Source organism: Aquila chrysaetos, chromosome 23, assembly GCF_900496995.4.
Source record: "Aquila chrysaetos chrysaetos chromosome 23, bAquChr1.4, whole genome shotgun sequence".
In the NCBI taxonomy this organism is placed as follows: domain Eukaryota; kingdom Metazoa; phylum Chordata; class Aves; order Accipitriformes; family Accipitridae; genus Aquila; species Aquila chrysaetos.
The window spans coordinates 4,623,079-4,642,480 of NC_044026.1; the positions used below are offsets into that span (position 1 = coordinate 4,623,079).

Consider the following 19,402-nt stretch of genomic DNA (forward strand, 5'->3'; position numbering starts at 1 on the left):
GGAGTACGAAAAAAACTGGTGAAGACCTCCTGCCCCTTCCTTCAGGCTTTCTGTGGTTTTTTTCCATTTGGTTTTGCTTTGTTGTTTTGCTCTCCATCATCAGTGCTTCCAAACTCGATAGAAGAGAAATGCAACATAACGCCTAAGAGCAGTTTGCACTATCAATAGCATACAGCAGCTTACCTGTTTAACAGCGTAAAGGAGGCGACCGTAGCAGTACACCATGACCATCACAGGGATGACCAAGCAGAATATGAAGAGACAGATGATATAGGACGTGGACTCGGCTGACTCCGAGGACCAGCGTACCGAACAGCTTGTACCCGCACCTTCCACCCCGTAACTGCTCCAACCGATCAGAGGTGGCACGGTCCAGACCAGGGAATAAATCCACGAACCGCCGACTGCCAGCAATGCTTTCCGGTAGTCAGCGCTGCGCTTGTTGCACAGGGTGAGGGTGCTGTAGCGTTCATAGGACAGGACAGCCAGGGAGATCAGGGACACAATGCCTGCAATGAACCAAGCGATTCAAATGCTTACTTTCATTATTTTGTGCAGTATCTATTTTAAACCCCAAGAAATGAGATGCTTTTCTCAACTATTACATATTTGAAGCAACAATGAAAACTATTTCCATTATTCTCCATGCTTAAATCCCCACTGGACCTGGTTGCTCTGTCCATCATGTCAAATTTTGTTTAACTCCTATTTATCTTATATTGGAAGATTTTCATACTTGAGAGCTATTCCTCTTCTAGGCAGGTTTTCAGATTTAGCTGTTTTAGTATTACCCAGGGGAAATCCATTTTCTACATGAACTAATAAAATGTTGAAAGATTCCTTTGCTCAGAAATATTCAATTTTTATCATCCATGAGCATTTTCAAATATTGCATTGACTTTTATACACGCAGAAGGCTTTATATGCAAGATTGGGAGCGCAAAAATTAAAGAAGGTTTTGCACTTCTGCCCCATCAGCTAGACATAGCTTCAGTTCTGACCACCTGTATATGGAAGCAACAGACAACCCTTAGCATGAGTGTGATATGGCAGGTTGTAACTTTACATATACATCACATAATCAGTCAAAAAGTGATTTAGGTTAATACTGAGCTCTAGGTGTCAGCGACCAGTTACATCCTCCAGTGGAAGATTCAAAAATCTGGGTTGTAGGACATTTCCACTCTCAAGGTTCAGGGTCCTGACCTCCTCTACAAATCTTTATGGATTTGCATGGCATGTTCTTAGTCATGACTCAGTGGGGATTTTTTTGCTATTTCCTATGGTTTTGTTCTCCTTGCAGCTTCCTCACAGTTCTTGGTGACACAACATTGGATACCGCTTCCCACGATTTATGACAGAGGAACTTATTGGAAGAACTGTAACACCATCTCTTCCCATGGGTTACAGGCCCCTCCTTTTGGTCCCGTAAGATGAAAAACCTGAATAGCCCTATCTCAATCCAGCTCTTTCCAGGAAATTTTTTTCTTCATCCTTGCCATTAGTAACAGCCAACTATACAGTAGCATTGAGATCCAGCCTGCCAAAATTCTCTTGTTTTGAGTGGTACCTACTTCCAGCAAATCTGTTAACAAAAAAAGGATGATCTTCAGGGGAATCCACAGCTGTAATCCATTTTTTTCCCCATTTAACTGTCAGCTTATCCTATAGCTCCTTCCCAGGTGCAGGACGAAGGTGAGTCAGAGCCTCCCCTGGGGACAGCACCAGTCTATCCCATGCCTGGGCAACCCCCCCCCACACACACAGGGCACAGCAGGATGCTCTCCCCAGGCACAGCATCTTGTTTTTCTTTCCCCCACAATTCAGTCACTCATTTCCTAGTCAGCTGAACGCAGGCGCAGCTATTCCTGCCATCCTGACAGCAATTTGCAGTTACTTTGTGCAGAGCTGGGTACGGCAAAGGAGCCAGGGGGGATGCAAGCACTGCTTGCTGCAATAGGATGCCTTATTTCTCAGGGGAAGAGAAGGCAAAAAGGTGTGAGGAGAAGGCAACTTTTGATGAAGAAAACATCTTTCTTGTTACAAGAGCCTACTAAATCATTTTGGGTATATTAATGGGAAGTCAGACCTAAAAAGTAGATACACTTACAGCTGGAAAATGACACAGCTCCACTGAACTCAACTGAATTATACAGTTTAAGAGTTTAACTTTAACCTATTTTAAGGCTAGACTGTTTTAGAGGCAGTGGAGACTTTCTGATCATCCTTCATCTAATCTTGATTTCCTACATAACACAGCTCTTGAAAGCCCTTAGCTGTAATTCCTGCGTTAAACACATATCTCAATACAGAAAAAAAAATAGCGGGTTCTGAATTACAGACTGAAGAACAAAGAATCTACCACCCTCTTCTGACTTCCAGCCCACACTTATTTAGCTTCACCGTGTTAGCATTGCCTCTTTCCATGCTTTTATCTGCTTGACTAAAGAGCTTCTCGCTATCAAAAACATTTAGCTCATGTAGGTACCTAAGGCAAAAATCCAGATTTTTACATTTGAAACTTAGGCCTCAGTAAGGTGATATAGATCTATTCATGCATTTCAGATTACACCATCACAGCCACTTGGGAACAAGAAATCTCTCCCCTCCCAGCTGAGTGCTCTGCAGCAAGGCTATATTATTTTTGCTTTATCTCTGATGGCAACTGAGGGCACTATGTCCCTATGTCGACGAGATGGCAGGTGAGATGTACTTTTGTTGAGAATATCCTACAGTCCTGCGGGTGCGGGGTTGCCTAGAAAACCCAAATGGGATATGCGAACTTCCCTAGCTCAGGGCCCTGCTGCTTTAGCCATTGGGCTGCCAGCTCTGCCTGCTCGTCCCCACGGCTGGGCTACTGCCCAGCAGCTCCTCATGGTTTATATTGTCACAATTTACAGCATTCGTTTACACTTCTTCACGTTTTTGCTTACTGCCTAATATGAGAAAGATGCTCAGCTTTTCACATCATGGTATTTATGATGGATGGCTTTATGGAGCGGATCTGAAGATAACTGGCCATGAATACAGTATTGCTCCCGTGGAGCCAAAGAAGAGTCCTGTCTTTAACTGGCATAGAACTAATGCTCAGTTATTAAATTAGGACCATGGTGATGTCAGTAAAAAATAAATCACATATTAGCAATCAGACAAAACCACAAAAGTTTCCTTTAAATTATAGCAAATCATTTTTCTTTTCTACACAGAAGAAAATTGGAGAATCTTAATTACACACCTCAGCACGAGCCGTTTCATCTTTACTCACTTCTTATTACGGAGTTCCACTGACATGACACAATCTACATTTTCCTCTGGAGGACAAGAACTGTGTGTTCTGCTTTTGGCTGGGCTAGAGTTATTTTTCTTTCTAGTAGCTGGTATAGTGTTACGGTTTGGGTTCAGTATGAGAAGAATGTTGATAACACACTGATGTTTTCAGTTGTTGCTCAGTAGGGTTTAGACCAAGTCAAGGATTTTTCAGCTTCTCCTGCCCAGCCAGCAAGAAGGCTGGAGGGGCACAAGAAGTTGGGAGGGGACACAGCCAGGACAGCTGACCCAAACTGGCCAAAGGGGTATTCCATACCATGGGACGTCATGCCCAGTATATAAACTGGGGGGAGTTTATATAAACTGGGCAGCAAGTGGTGAGCAATTGCATTGTGCATCACTTGTTCTGTATATTCCAATTCTTTTATTATTATTATTATATTATTATTATTATTATTGTCATATTATTATTATTATTATTACTATTACTGTTTTCTTTCTTTCTGTCCTATTAAACTGTTCTTATCTCAGCCCATGAGTTTTGCTTTTTTTTCCCAATTCTCTCCTCCATCCCACTGGTGGGGGGGGGGCAGTGAGCGAGCGGCTGCGTGGTGCTGCTTAGTTGCCAGCTGGGGTTAAACCATGACACTGTGATATATGGAATCCCAAACCACAAAATTTCAGAAAAAAAATAATATTTATCTTTTTCTTTTTGTCACAATCAGACTTCAAGGTCTGTGCTATACCTGAACTATTTAATATCACTGAAATTAACACCACTGTGCATTGAATTATAACGCTTTTAAAACAACATGGGAAAAAGAGGAAAGCACTGAAGGGGTAGTTCATAAGAGATATTAAAAGTTAAATGAATTCAGTGTGGCTCATGTGGTTAAAATACACTAAACCAGGCTAACTATTTAGAAAAATGACAAATAGTTTGAAAGAATGAAACTGGTGCTTTGAAAGACAGAAAATGATGAAATTAAGAACCAAAAAAAAAAACTAACACTTTTTTTCCAATAGTGAGATACATTCAATTAAATTGGCTGTGAGTAATGAAAACACCTATTACCCAGATGAGGAAGAAAAACAAGCAACAGAGGCCATGGCAACCCTCTCTCCGTCTACTTAGTGTGAGCTTGCGCAGTGTACACAAAGTCACCAGATGTACCTGGACCCTCTACGCCCCAACACTGCAGCTCCATCAACCTTGGTGATGAAGGACCTTCACCTTAACACAGAAGCCAAGACTGGACAAAGCCAGTATAAGATGCACATCAAGAAATAATCCTGTTCCAATATTGTGGTAGATTATCAGCTCTAATATCTCTGTTTGCTAAGAATATCCTCAGATTTTTCATTTTAAAAAGTCTTTTTTTTTTTTTTTATCTCACTCCTTTATCAGTTCAATAGCTGAATCCTGGGAAGATACCACTATCATTTGATCAATTATAGCAGATACACAGGCCTAATTTGTTGGACTGAAACAACATCATTTCAAAACAAAGGCAAAACCAGGTTTTGCGTCAGTTTGACACAGGGTAGAAGTAAAAAACAGGGATCAGGTGTGTAACAGTTAGTGAATGAGCTTCCAGCAAAAACCTGATGATTGCCTTGCCCTTTACATGCCTTTCAATAGCACCCAGTATGATCTTCTCCATAATTTTTCCAGGTACTGAGGTTAGACTAACAGGTCTGTAGTTTCCTCGGTCTTGCCTCATGCCCTTCTTGTAATCCAGTTTGGATAAAGTAGAATAAAGTTTCTCGCTTTTCATTGTGCCTCCTATTTTTGTATATCAGAGTTTTCTTAATGTCATATGCGCTGAACTGTTGTGGCCTTTGCCAGAAATCCCACCGTTATCTGGTATTCTATTTCACGCCCTATCTATTGCAGTCATAGGAATTAGTGAGAATCTCAGCTTTAAAACAAAAACCAATTAAATATTTCAGAATTATGGCTGAGGAAAAGACTTGAATGTAATCTCCATCGTCTTAATAACCAGAAAACAAATTAAAAAAATTAATGTAAGTTATAAAAAGAAGAAAATAATTATAATTTTAAAGCTAGTCACAATGTTTTATGCCAACATTTCATTCTTATTTTGCAGTAACATTTACGACTGGGTAGACTGCGTATATTAATTTCAAATGAGTAATGTTTTCTAAAATTGCAACAAAATTAAGTTCAGGAACTGCACATCTAAATAGAATTTGCCTCCAACAAATATTTAGGGCCTCAAGCTGGTACGTAGCCAAATAACTCCACAGGAGTCAATCACAGTGAGAAATGTAATTTGTTCCCCCATCATTTCATGCCTATACAGGAACAAAGCTGAGGTTCTCACTGAACAGTACTGAAAGATGACATAAATATCCACTGCAGATTGCATTAGAGGAACAAATAATTATTCAAATATTAACCACAGAAATAAGTGACTTTGAGACAAGCCGGGTCTGAGGCACGAGCCTTTCCTACACAGCAATTAGTTGGCAGTGAGTAGAGTGCAAGAAATTCAATTTCAACTCATAAAAACAGGACAGGCATCCATTTATAGGACAACCATCTGAGACATTATCTATTATTTACTTTTATTTAAAGATCTGTACATTTCTTCCTGGCAGCACAGCACAGAGTATGGCTCTAGGTGAAGGACACAGCAAATCACTGTTTTGTTCCCACGAGTCTCAACTAAGAGTGTTACATTTTCATATTAGTTTTTGCTGTTTTACACTGGTCACTGATGTAGTAATTGGAAATGGGATGCAGCTTGCCTGTGGTCTGTAGGTTATGAAAAAACTGAGAATCCCAGCGATTCAGCGTACACTGGGTAAATGTTTTGAGTACTAACTTATGTATATTTGCCCTCTTACAGCTCCTGAGGCCATTATCCTCCATCATGATCCTGGAGCATCACAGTTGCATGACGTAATATATATCCTGCACTGTATTTTGGATATCGAGGACCGGGGCAATGAAAAGAAGCCACAGGTAAGCTTAGGCAAACTGAGCTTGGAGGAATGCAATAACACCTTCTTCAACAAGGTATTAATGGATCAAAACTAGATGCAAGCTATCACAAAAGGCCAAGATGATTTTATCGCACCCAACCTCCATGCAGGCTGATTTTACCCACTCACAGTCACTCTCTCCCAGCTTTCATCCCCTCACACCCTCACAACCACAAGCACAAAGGTCTGCGTTCAAGAGGTCTGTCCAGGATCTCTTTTGTGCAACAGGGAGAGCAAGAGATTCCAGCTGTCGGTTCATCAAACCTCTTGCCTATGGGTACCTCCCTGGCCACAAACTGGGTTTTGGACAGAGGTTTCCTACACTTTAGGAGGTCACTGTTGCTACAAAGTGGTCCATTGCTTACGAATCCTGCCCATATGAACCTTGGTGTGTCTCGGGCAAGGCTGCTGCTCCCTGTTTGCATTTCCTTGTCTGGAAAGTCCATCTGCCCGGAATACGCTCACCTGCACGGGCACCGTCTCTTTCACCGTGAGCTACGAGGGAAAGAAACGGCACGTGTGACGTGCTGCACCCTCGACGCCACGTTCCTCTCGGCGGGGAGCAGGGTCCTCTGCCGACGAGATGTCGTGCTCTGCTCCTATCGGCACACAGTCCTTCAGGCTTGCCCAAGTCAACACGTGCTCGGTTTTACTGGTGGGAAGAGCATTCCCCATTACCTGCACAGGCTGTTATCGCTCTTCTTCCGTGGTTTCTTCAAGTATTTACACCCCTTTCCCTTCACACGTCGGCCGTACCAACCTCAGGAACTCCACGGCAAGTCCCTACGCTTCCCAACGCCGCTGCAGCCCGCGGTCAGACCAAATCCAGCTGCCGAGACCGAGCTGGAGCGAGAGCCGGCTGCAAGTCCGGTGCAAGGCAGGGAACCAGAGTCCCACGTTTCATCTAAAAAACCCTGTGCTAACCCCAGAGGAACCTGCCAGCCGCAGAGGTTAACCAACAGCAACTCTGGCCACCGCTGCTCAAATGTGTCGCTGAAGGAAGAGAAAACAGTGATGCTCCATGTATTTACAAGACTCCATACATATACATGTGTGTTTATCTAATACCCATTGCTACGAGGCAGCTTTAACATAATATCACGCACCTGGAAGAGGAAGAGGAGGATGAAGAGGCAGCTGGTGGGCTGGGACTCACCAAAAGGCATCCCTTGCACCCGTCCTGGTTGAAGCCAGCCCGCCGTGCAGTGCTGAACAGTGAATTCGGCGAGACGGCAAACAAGAGAGAGCGCAGTGCGGCGAGGACGTTTGCAGGGAAGGAAGGAACGCGCTCTGGTCTCCGCTTGGAAATGCCATGTTGGTAAATACCTAACGCCAGCAGCAGGTAGGTTTTTCGGCAATGATGTCATGTGTCGTATGTAATACAGCTACGTTCCCTTCCCTCTAGTCCCTCAGGTTTCAGCTGATAAATCTGCTGCTCCGTTAGCTGGAGAAGATGCTAAATTGCTCTGTGGCACTAGGAGATAGAGATAAGATATAAAAGGAGGAAAAGGGTTTTGTGACAAAATGCATCCCAAGCTGGGAATATTGGGGAATCGTGTGCTGAGGTATTCTGATGTTTTTTCTGGCTGATGTCTTTCATCGTGCTTGCCCAAGGACTTAGAGGTAAACGCAGAACCACAGCAGTAAGGAACAGCCCTCTTCAAATGAAGGCTCTTACTACCTCAATTTTAAGGTTTCAATTTTAATTCCAAGTTGTGCTACTGAATGGCATTACATAAATATGTTATTGAGTTACACAAAACTAGTTTGATCAGTGACTCAGTGCTGTTTTCAAGGGAAATAACTTTCCTGAATTTCAATGAGAGCATTTCTATTAGTTCTCTATAGAAATAAACCACTCCACACATGGAAATGAAACACAAACAATTTAAGCACCTTAAAAGACATGACCTTTCCAACCACTTCTGTATCCCCTTAGAAGCCTTTCTGAAAACATATCCAAGTATCATGCCTCAGGGACTGTGCATGAAATACAATTTGTAGGTCTAGTATTCACAAGAGAGGTTTGGAAGCAGCAAGAGGGAAAAAAAGCAACAAGCTCTCTTTCTAATGGTAGCTTAATCTCCAGGCAAAATTTTGTCAGCTCTGGGTCAAAGTACCTTACCTAACACCTGCCACAGCATTGGAGGCTTTATGAGAGTGCACACAGAGCTATTCGTCCTATCATCAGCTTTGTTTCCATCTTTTCTGTACTAGTTAATACTAATAAGCAAAACTACTGGGCTCTGCTTACCTTAAAGTCAAAGCATTTCTTCCACAAAAATAGAGTAATTTCCACCACAGCAGTTGCTGCCATCAGAGACTTCCTTGCAGGTGAGGAGGTAAGAATATTATAATGATAAAAGCAGAAACTTTCAAAAGCTGACTCACTGGGCAGAAGCGGGGGAGCATTTCTGTAATTTGTTGACCTGATCACTGACCTCCTCACAGCATATGCACTTTTGCAAAAAATCAGAAACTATTGAGGCACAGCATCATGGGGAAAGAAAGAACAAAACTTGTTAATTGTTTTTTAAAAAACAAACATATTCCATTTTACTTTCTAGCTCTGAGTCTTATAACACACATTTCACTCCTACAGTCAAGATACAGAAAAACCTATCTCATATACGGTCTCCAGTGAGGTTCTGCAGGTTACATCTCCTCTTCTTGCATGATACTGGAATTGCCACAAGTGGCAATGAGAATGTTGATCAGCCTGCAAAATCTGGGATAGGGAGCCCAGAACAAAACAAACTCAGCTAAACTAGCAGAACGCGGTTAAGTTGGTTAAGTTAGTTAACAACTTCCACAGCCACTGGTGCTAGTGGGAAAGTAGCATTAAATGAGCAAATGTGAGAGAGTAACGAGTGAGAGATTGTGAATATGGGATTTCACAAAATCATTTTTATCAAGGGTTGGGTTGGGGTTTTTTTCCCCTTTTTTGAGACGAGAAGAACAAATGAATATTCAGAAGAGATGCAAAGAGGTCTGGAGAGTGGCAGACACATGTGACTGCTGTTCCTTCCTCGCTAGCCCCCAGAATATTATCCACTTCCTCCTTTTCCCTCCCAAACAAAAAAGAGACACATATTTTATGGGCCAAAATCCAGCTGCCAAAAGATTTTGGCAGATGACCCCAACCATTTCCAGAGTTAAAAAGAAAGCCAGCTGAACCTAGAAGACTTTCCGGAGTTAAGATGAATAGACTCAAAGTGAGCACTGGCCTTGGCAGACAACCAACCAGTACGAGCCTGACTTGCTTGAGCTTTACAGCTCAGTATCTACACTCCAGTGAATAAACAAATCACAATAAATCATTTTATGATACAGCAAAATCACAATGTGTATATAACAACTCCTGATAAGTTCACTGCTAATATAAATGATACAAAGGGCAGAGGATTTCATGGATGCCTCAGTAACTGACAGAAGCAGCTGAGAATGGGTTGTGCTTCCAAAACACTATTAGCTGTATTTGAATATGCCTATTAAATATTTATAGAATAAACAGTCAAAGCAATCAAATATTCTTGCATTTGGTGACTCTTATTCTAGTTGAATGTTCCCATGTGTTAGTGATCAGATCACCATTTCCTTTTGATTTTTAAGACATTAAAAGCACTTCTACTGATTTGAAATTGAGAAAATATTTCCCACTATCACTTGTTACACATTAGCAGTTACAACCAGTTTTTAAATGGTGGCAGTCTAGGCTTTCAAAATACAGGCTACTTCAAATAGCAACAATTCGCTTTAAATAGAAATAAAGACACCAATCACTATTTATCGAATGCCCGTAATTATTTGTTCTCTTTTGCTTAGATGACTTATAGTCGTGAGTCCATTAGAGCAGGCAATCACTCCTTTTCCTAGAGAATTCTCTTTCTGCTTAACTCTAATGGGAGTCATAGTTTAACTCTGCGCTTGAAAGAAATCACTGCAAAATCACTATTGCATCCAAATCTGCTGGGACAAATCTGACAGCAAACATTACCGGTCCTGTTCAGTAAATCTTTCCTGCTCTTTTCTCAGCAGTCATTTCTCTGTTTCCTCCTTTGTACAACATATCCTTCCTTTTGTGTTTGGTGATATCTTCAATACAGATAGTATGTACTACTGTCAATAGTAAAGAATTATCCTTTTTTCTTTCTTCCTTTCCATTTTTGCTGAATTTTTAAATGTGTATATGTTGTGCTTTAAGGGTGATCTTAATTCTTAGCTGTATCTTGTGACGTAACGTGCATCACTGTGCTTTTCTGCTATGATGTTATTAATATGCCTATCCATCAACCAACAACTACTCCTAATGGCATAAATATAGCAAAGAATTCCCTTTTGCATCTCAACGATACCAGCACAGTACAAAAAAACCCCGAATATTAATTTCAGTCTCATTTTCCATATGTAATGCAGGATCGCTTTGCATTCTGGAAAGCAGGCTAGCATTTATAAATTCAGCCACCTAAATTGGCTGCCTCCATATCAGTGTATTTGTCCCGCCACCGTAGGGAAGCAGAATAAGAAATAATGTCAGCACTAGATGGAGCTCCTATACAGCAACATCTCAGGAGAAGTCTTTGGGGCTTGTGTGCTTGTGGAAAGCAGGGATGGATGTACAGCGCTGGCGTGGCATGAGGATGCTCTCCGGGAGGTCAGGTTCCCTGCAGCATCCCCATCTCCACGCCCACGCTGTCCTGCAGGACCCCCATCTCCTGCCAGGACTGCTCCTTTGCTTTCCACCAAACGGGGGGAGATCCCCAGGACCTGCCTTCATGCTGAGCATCTGCACAGATATAACATGTAGCATGTAGTCTCAGAGGTTTTCTACGTATGGGGTATAGCACCAAGTAAGCGAAGAGGTGAAATTATAGTGTATTATCATCTGCCAGCCAGGGAGCAGAACTTCCACCAGAGCACACCTAGCTAACTTCCCTCCTATGAGCCTCTGCTTTTTCACTGAATGCAACTGCTCATTTTTAATAATAAAGCTTTATTTCCAGAGATTTTAAAATGATTCTATAATCTGGGGGTTTTGGCAGTTACCATTCCTAGAGATGGAACACACTACAAATATCTACTCTACTGTGACAAGTTTCTGTCATAAGGTCTAGTGGTCAAATGGTTTTCAAAATAACTAGCTATTAATAGGTCAATAACTATCACATCTGATAATATGAATGCAGTGTCAAAATATGTAGACCAGTCTTTACACTGCCCTTCGGCCAAGAGTCACTTGTGCAGTTTTACAACCCAGCAACCTCACATGCCATGGAGGTGGGATGAAAGACTGGAGAAGGCTGCTCCTATTTCTATCCAAGATGACTTTGCTGGCTAAAGGATTTTCAGTGAGGAGAAGTGGTATTCTCCATACCTTAACCCCTGAGAAGGACCTCAGAAGAGGAGATCTTTTGCTACATCCATTAAGAAATGGTTTGTAACTGATGCAGACAGAAATCCCTTGCAGTACATTTCATCCAACCGACGAGTCTAATTGCACCACTGGATAGATTGGTGGAAATTGCACTAGACAATATAGTAGTGGATGTATAAGGAGGTATGACATGGGGATAAGCCTGCATGGATAGCATGGAGGGAAACCATCCCTCACTAATTCATTAGAGGTCCTTGGCAGCGCTGTGCAGACAGGGCTGATATATTCCATAAAGCCTAGTTGGCTTTTCAAACAGCTCTGACTAGCCCAGAGGCTCTTAAGGATAGTAAGCTACCTTGCAATAACAGAGATCTTCACATGCATAAATAATTGATTAGAGCCAGGAAATAAAGAGCAGGAGAAAATAATTAGTTTTCTCAATGCAAACTGTCGCCAGCAAAGTCCCCTATGGATCTGTGCTAGGCCCTGGGTTATTCATCACATTAATAAATGATCTGGAAAAGATGGTAAAGAGTGAAGTTTGCTGATTATACTACACTGAGTAACTCAAAATCAACAAAAGCTGACTGCGAAGTACTGCAGAACACCCGCATGAAACTGAGTCACTGAGCAGATGAAATGCAATACTGATGTAAACTGCCATATGTGGAGAAAAACAGTCCTAGCTTTAAATACACAGCGATTGTTTCTGACTGACTTACTGCTCTACAAAGAGAGTTATGATAGATAGCTTTATGCAAACCACTTCCACTAAGCAGCAATGCTCAGCAGCATTTAGAAAAGCAAACATCAGGACTTATTAGAAAAGGAAAACAGAGGAAAGAAGAGAAAATATGAAAAGGTAGATGGGGGAAGATTATTTAGCGTTTCTCGTAATACATGAACTGGGTTTTCAAATGAAATCATCAGGTTGCAGACTCAGAATTAACAAACAGGAGAAAGTACTTTTCTTTGCATAGCGCATAGTACATAGTTAATAAGTGGAATTCCTTGATATATTATGTTGTTACATACCAAAATTTTGCAGGGTTCCCGAGAGCAAGCGGCCTGGGAGATAAAGCCAGGAAGACCTATTAGACTCAAAAGTGCTACTTCAGGGATGAAGTCCCTACACCAAAAAATCACAGGCTGCTGGGACTACGTACTGGAAAAGTATCATTGGATGCTGAAACTTATCCTAACTTTAAGTTTAGCGTTCTAGAAGCACAGCTGGGCAACGTATTTTTGAATGGCAAATACTTAGTATGAATATACACAACCTTCCACAAGGCACAACTATTTTTTGTTATTAAAGTGATAAGAAGAAACAATTACAGCACAGTAAGAGGCAATTACCTGCTTGTATCTACTATTAATATTTTTTTCTCAAAAGTCTCAGTGCTCCCAACCCCAGAAAAGGTATTAACACTTGTAAAACTCCTACTCGTTCTCATCCTCAAATTCCTTGTTAAACACCCCTTGATGCACCGACCAATAGAGAAAAACTGTTATACAGAGCAAACCAGATGGTGGTATGTCTACTGCTCTTATCACAAAGAATATTAAGCTATGGCTTTGTCTTGGCTCATAACCTGCTTTCTACCCATTAGAAAAAGCCCATTTAAATCCTGACTGGCATATTTATCTGGCAGCCTTTCATCCTACTCCTGTGATGCAGTCTTTGCCAAGGATATTAAATAGAAATACACTTCCAGTTTTAAGAAATACACAGAGTAAAGCAATCCTCGACATCCTCACGCAGCCGGTGCTGGACCTCAGCCTTCTTGTGCTGCGACACGCTCTTTCTCTGAAGACTGAGCAGACCAAAAGCAGAGCAAAATTGGGCAGTTTGGATAAATTAAGGCAAACTGCTTGGATTTGTTACAAAGACTTGCACGAAGAAGAGATGCTTTGTGCACCATAGTCAGTGTACAGAACATACACATAATACCCACCCAAATACCATGTAGATACTCCACCCTTTCATTAAGAGGCAGAATTTGTAACTCCTCATCCCTACAGTATTACTTCCTACCCCAGAACCGTTCCTAATTAACTCCTGCTGAACTCACACCGGGGCAGACGGCTCAGCCACGGAGATGGCCATCGGCCTCCGGCGCGGTGCTGGCTCTGCTGCCGGCGGCGGAGGGGAAGGCAGCGATCCCGACCACCGCGCCACATCCCCGCTCCGGGACACTCTGCCTTCTGCCGCCCGCTGCGCCAACAGCTTCCGTAATTTCATTAGGGTGATTAAACGTGTCGGTGCAAAGAGCTCCCCCAGTAACTTCATAAAGAGCCTGAACGCAGAAAATAAATTACCCGCAAACTGTAAATTTGGCAAACAATGATGCTTCAGTGCGCATATGCACATAAGAATTAACTCTAATGCAGACCCGACTGTATTCAACCACTGTGTGCTCTGAAATTGTCATAAGGACAAGTTGAAGGGGATTATCTGTGTTTTTGTAAAATTCATACCATTTCTTAGCTCAAAGCAAATCTTGCCAGATGTTAGTGTGCTATTTCAGTACTATCTCAGAGGTCTGTACTAGACTCAGACAACACTTAGATATCAAGCAATAAAATGTCACGTGTGTGAATTAACTAATGGGTTTGAATGGTAGAAATTGTTAGAGTCCTAATCTAAGCAAAGTTTTACATTGCTGTTGATTTTTAAAGATGATAAAACTAATCCTTATGAAAGATTTTCACAGTCAAGTCTGCTTTAATCTACCCTTTCTTTCTGATAGTTATTTGGTCCTGAACAAATTTCTGTTGTTATAAATCTCTACAAAAATAATTCGGCATAAACCAGTTTCCATCTATTGACTCATCTGAAGCCTGTTCACTTTGATCCCTTCTTCCCACAGTTATCTGCTATTTCTGCTCTGGATTGCATTAGTGAAACCAATAGAAACAGTAGAACAATAAGGGAAAAAAAAGAAAGGGAATAGAAAATACAATTGAAAAACAACACTAGAAAATTAGCACTTAGTGAACATCTGCCTCTAATAAAACACTGCGCAATATATGTAAAGATTTACAGCTTACCCCGGTCAGTCATTAGCCTTCTGCATTGTGGCTGCTATACTTTCACGAGGAATGGCAGAAGTTTGTATCTGGCCATAGGATGAGACTGTACCTCCAACATACTGGCATCTGTCTGTGAAATGGGTTTAAGAAACCACAAACGGGAGAAGTAACGTAATTTTACCACATTTTTGGGAAGACCTGTTGGCTGAAATAGCCCAGAGCAATTGAGCCCAATGCTGATAGCTGGCGTGAGAAACCTTCAGCTGAAGGACATGAAGTCTGGCACTGTTATAAAATAGTAGTTTTACAGACGGTGCCCGGGTGCCCTTGATGAGAGGCGTTACCGTCTGGACCACCGAGAGCTGCGAGGGGAGTCGAGCAGCCCCTTGTACGGGGTGAACGCTCGCTCGTCTGCCTGCCCTGATCCACGCTGGGCCAGCACGGCACGGGCAGAGAGAGGGGCAACCGGGTCCCAAACCACCCAGGAGTCAAAACACAGGGACACCTCGCGGAAAAGGAACGGAGGGATGTCAGGGGGAAGGAGGCGGCTGCCTGGAGTGGTGCTCCCTTGCATTTGCTGTCTGCAAATATCAAATGTTCCTCCTGCCTGTATCAATTACGGGAAAATTTACAGCAGCCAGAGGTCATTTTGACTTAGTATTAAAACAAAAAAACCCAACCCACAACAAAACCAAACCCACAAACCTTCCAGTAATAGGAGGCATTTGGATTACTTAAGTAGTGAATCATGTTAGCTGTGAAATCAACAGAAACAATAAGTGGTCTCCAAATCAATAGAGGCTGTGGTTTATTAACTTGTTAGACATTTACTCTGGTTTCAGAAACCGTTTCTCAGCTACTGTTGATACCTACAAAAACACAAATATAAGCAGGATAGCTCCAGCTTTCAAAGAAACTTACATTTCCATAAACTTATGTTTCAAAGAAACTTATGTTTCTTTTAACAAACTACTGCAGATTATTTTCTCATCTTAATAGACATTTCTAATCAGAAAAGTGGCAGACGCACAAACAGAAAAAAAAAACCCAAACCAAAAACCCTTTAGGGATTACTTTAAATATGAAGTATTGGCCACAGCTGAGAAAAAGGGCAAAAAATGAAATTGATAGTTATTACCTATTATTGTGTCATTACTTGGAACTATGCCAATGGCCCTGTATCCCTTTTATCACTGAAAAGCCTGTAAGTATTCATTTGCTTACTAGACTGGAAGATATAGCATTCTGCTTAAATGCTTCCTAAAAAGAAATGGACATAGAAAATGACTGTAATCAGTTAAGAAAAAGCCAGTAGATATATAACTTGGATTTAAATAGGCAGAGATAATATCCTCTCTCTAGTATACTTCAGAGACTACAAATGAAGTTTAAAAGTTTTCAAAAAAATTACCGAATTCTGTTCAGGTGTGTCAGCACGCACATGGTTTTAGGAGTTACTAGAGATTATTAAACACATAGGCTATTAAATAGAATATTCTATTTAATAGCCTTTCTCAAGCAAAGTCCATTGCTCTCTAATATAGTTTTTTGGATTGAATATTGCTTATTTACTGGGTTCTAGTTTATTTCATTTTACCCACTGAGGGACCAGAAAGCCAGCTGCATTTTAATAACATATTTCTTCACATGTGTGCGGCCTGACTACTGGCACAGCTGGTTTCTGCTTTTTCCTTAAAGGAATAGAAAACCGACATCAGGCATAGCGTTGCCTATCTTAATGCCGTGACCCAGGATTAGGGAAAAGGGCCTGCAAATGTAACTGCAAATGATTAAACTTACCTGCTGACAGAAATGCTCTTCCATCATCTCCAACACAACTTACAGCCATGACCTTTTAGACTCAATCCACCGTCAGGATAATTTTACAAGAAATCCGATGTGGTCTTTGCCTTTAAGCTCCTATTCCAGGTCTCTGTGTAAAGTGATGTTATTTGTCTACCTCCTTGCATAAAGTCCTTAGCGTTCTGCAACACGTGGCCATAACCTAGAGCGATGTCTCAGAGCCAAAAATATGCAACTGAGCGGCAAGCATGGCTGCTCAATAAGGGAGCATCAAACACTGGCAGAAATTGGCAGCCACTTGCACGTGCACAGAAACACACTTGGGGCATGGGCAGAACATTTTTTACAGACCATAAATTAGCAACACACGGACAGCTACCTATGCACGAAAATGCCAAAGGAATTATCAATTTCCTTACAGAATTCTTCTGTCCTTCTGCCCCTCTTTCCAGGGACACGTACACAAGCTGCTGTCCACCCTTCACTGTTGATATCTCTGCATAATTTTTGCTGTTTTCTTTTGGTCAGGCATTAGGAAAATAGGCTTTAGATTATCATACACCAAAACACAGTAGAAAATGTTAAGGATGGCAGCCAAGGGAAAACACGATGAGTCAACCTACACGTGGCTGCTGGTGCAAGCTGAGGGCACCGAGGGATCAGCGACCTGTTCGGAGCACACCCCAGCTCCTGTTTGAGCCACGTGCTCGAATTTCTGCTGTGCTGAAAGCTGGGGGGGGTGAGGAGGAGGGAGTGGGGGGGTTCTGGAGCACCCCACAGTCCCACTGAGTATGGTGTGGAGACGGGGCTCGGCTGGGGCTGCCCAGACCAGGGGAGGGAGAAGCAACCATGCCTGGTGATGCAGACACCAACCGCACACCGCAGGATCCGACCTCACACCGTTAGCATCAACACCCATGGTCTGTGATGCCTTAAAAACATGGGAAAATTGAATGAGACCTTAGGCGATGCTGTGCTGTAAGGAAGGCAAAACCTTCTCTTATCCTAAACCAGCGTTAAAGCACCTACCAGAATGAAGTCTCTGATTTAAGGAATAACATTCAAAGCATGACATTAGGTCTTCCGTTTCCACTTTCTCTGCATGGCATGATTCCTTCTTTGTCAGGTTTTTCAAAACTTTTGCCTAAGCTGACTCCCAGTTTCAAGCACTTCAATTGAGCACAGAAGCCCAGTACTTGTGCTCTATAAATTATCTGTAAGAAGAGCGGACAGCATTTTCCCTACATGATGAATGTGGGACCTCAAGCTCTGAAAGAGGACTTGGGCACCTCTTCATGGAAACACAACAGATGTCTTCCAAATACCCACTCTTGGACAACTATTCCAAGTGATTTCAACATTGTACAGTGTTTAATACCTATAGGAACTAGAAATAGCCTAAGAAATAAACCCAACATCCAGGAAGAGGACACTGAAGTGGGGAGGGAATTATAAGCAAAAGTAAGAAAATGAAAGAAAGATAAAAGGAGCAATAAGCACCTTATTTGTGATGGTCATCTCATGACTCCAGGGAGGTGCAGAGTAAATATCTACCCCTGAGCTTGGGCTCCCTTCATAGATGGTGGAGATAAAGGGGCACTTGTAGGACATAGCTCATATCACCCTGAAGAGAATATCTCAAATACGTCAGACAATTTGCATGCTGGCAGTACAAATTTGTTTTTCTATTGATTATAAAAGCAGCCTGGGGGACTGGAAAACGTCTGGGTTTAGTCAGATGATTCCCATCTGTCTCTAAGGGGTTCAGCATTTCATTTTTCCATGTAAATATGACCCTCAGAAGTGTATTTAATAATATACCACTACCTCATTGATTAATTATTTAAACAAAAAGAATAGCAGGCTAACTTCAGTTTCCCTAGAGAGGGGATGCCAAAGAGGAATTTAGATTACATATCTCCTGAATAAGTACTTTTGTGTTTCCATTTACTATACAATCTAACGCATATCAGGGCAAACCATCAGCTGTAACACTGTATTAAAATAAGTAAAGCCCCCTGGGTAATGACAACATTTGTCCTTTTTTAGATGAAGGAACTGTAAGCACCTTTGACCTATTCCCATTAGTCAGACCCCTTTTTTTCCCCCTCTCTTTGAACCAGCGGAGTATTTCTGATACAGAACAACTACCTAGGAAAGCTTGCATGGGTCATGCTGACTGCAGGCATAACAGAGTCTGTGCGCTTCAAACAGCGAACAGTTTTGGGGCCTGATGCAGAACTACATTTTCCTAAACATTACTGATTAGTTGTGCTTGCTACCAGCTCTATGTACAGAAATATCACTTTTAATACCATCTCAAGCCCACTGGAGAAGGAGCTATCCCTGTTCAGTGGGCAGGTGAGGGGCTGCTGAGGGTGGTTTTGCACTAGGAGGTGAGTACTTGCTCTATCAGGGCTCAGAAAACTTCAGGCTTGAGCTGTTGCAGGATCAAGCCAAGGGAGATTATGTCTTTACTCCTGGAAATAAATGTGTCTTCTCACAGAAGAGCCATTCATTTCACCTGGGGTATCGACTGCATCTCATAAGCAGAGCATTTCCAATAGGTTAGAAGTCTGTACTCTAAATTTAAGCACCTTAGTTTAGTGCAGTGAATCTAAGCCACAGCATATAAAATCAAGGTAAAAGATTAAGAAGAAAATTATTTGTTTAAGGTCACAAGGCAGCTGAACTTTAAAACAAAATCATGAGCAGCTCCGTTTCTCATTCAGCGTGTTCTCTGGCAGTTTACAAAGGAATAAATCAATAACTGCTTTAATGTGACTGAAAAGATTATCTACCCATATAGTTTAGTACTGTGGGGTTTCTAAAAAGATTTGTTTTCGAGTCCTTATTTAGATACGACCTTGGTTTATCAAAGGACATAAGGACACATATACATGCCTTACTTTG

The 19,402-nt window shown here is 41.8% G+C and overlaps 1 protein-coding gene across 5 annotated transcripts in view; it reads right to left on the reverse strand.

Annotated features, from left to right (window-relative positions):
- The window catches only part of LOC115334559 (opsin-3-like), a 94,612-nt gene that overhangs the window by 61,889 nt on the left and 13,321 nt on the right, over positions 1 to 19,402 (reverse strand). For all 5 annotated transcript variants that reach the window (XM_029998896.1, XM_029998897.1, XM_029998895.1 and 2 more), the window contains one exon: positions 184 to 509. In XM_029998896.1, coding sequence (XP_029854756.1) covers positions 184 to 509 — 326 coding nt within the window. The remainder of the gene's footprint in view (positions 1 to 183; positions 510 to 19,402) is intronic.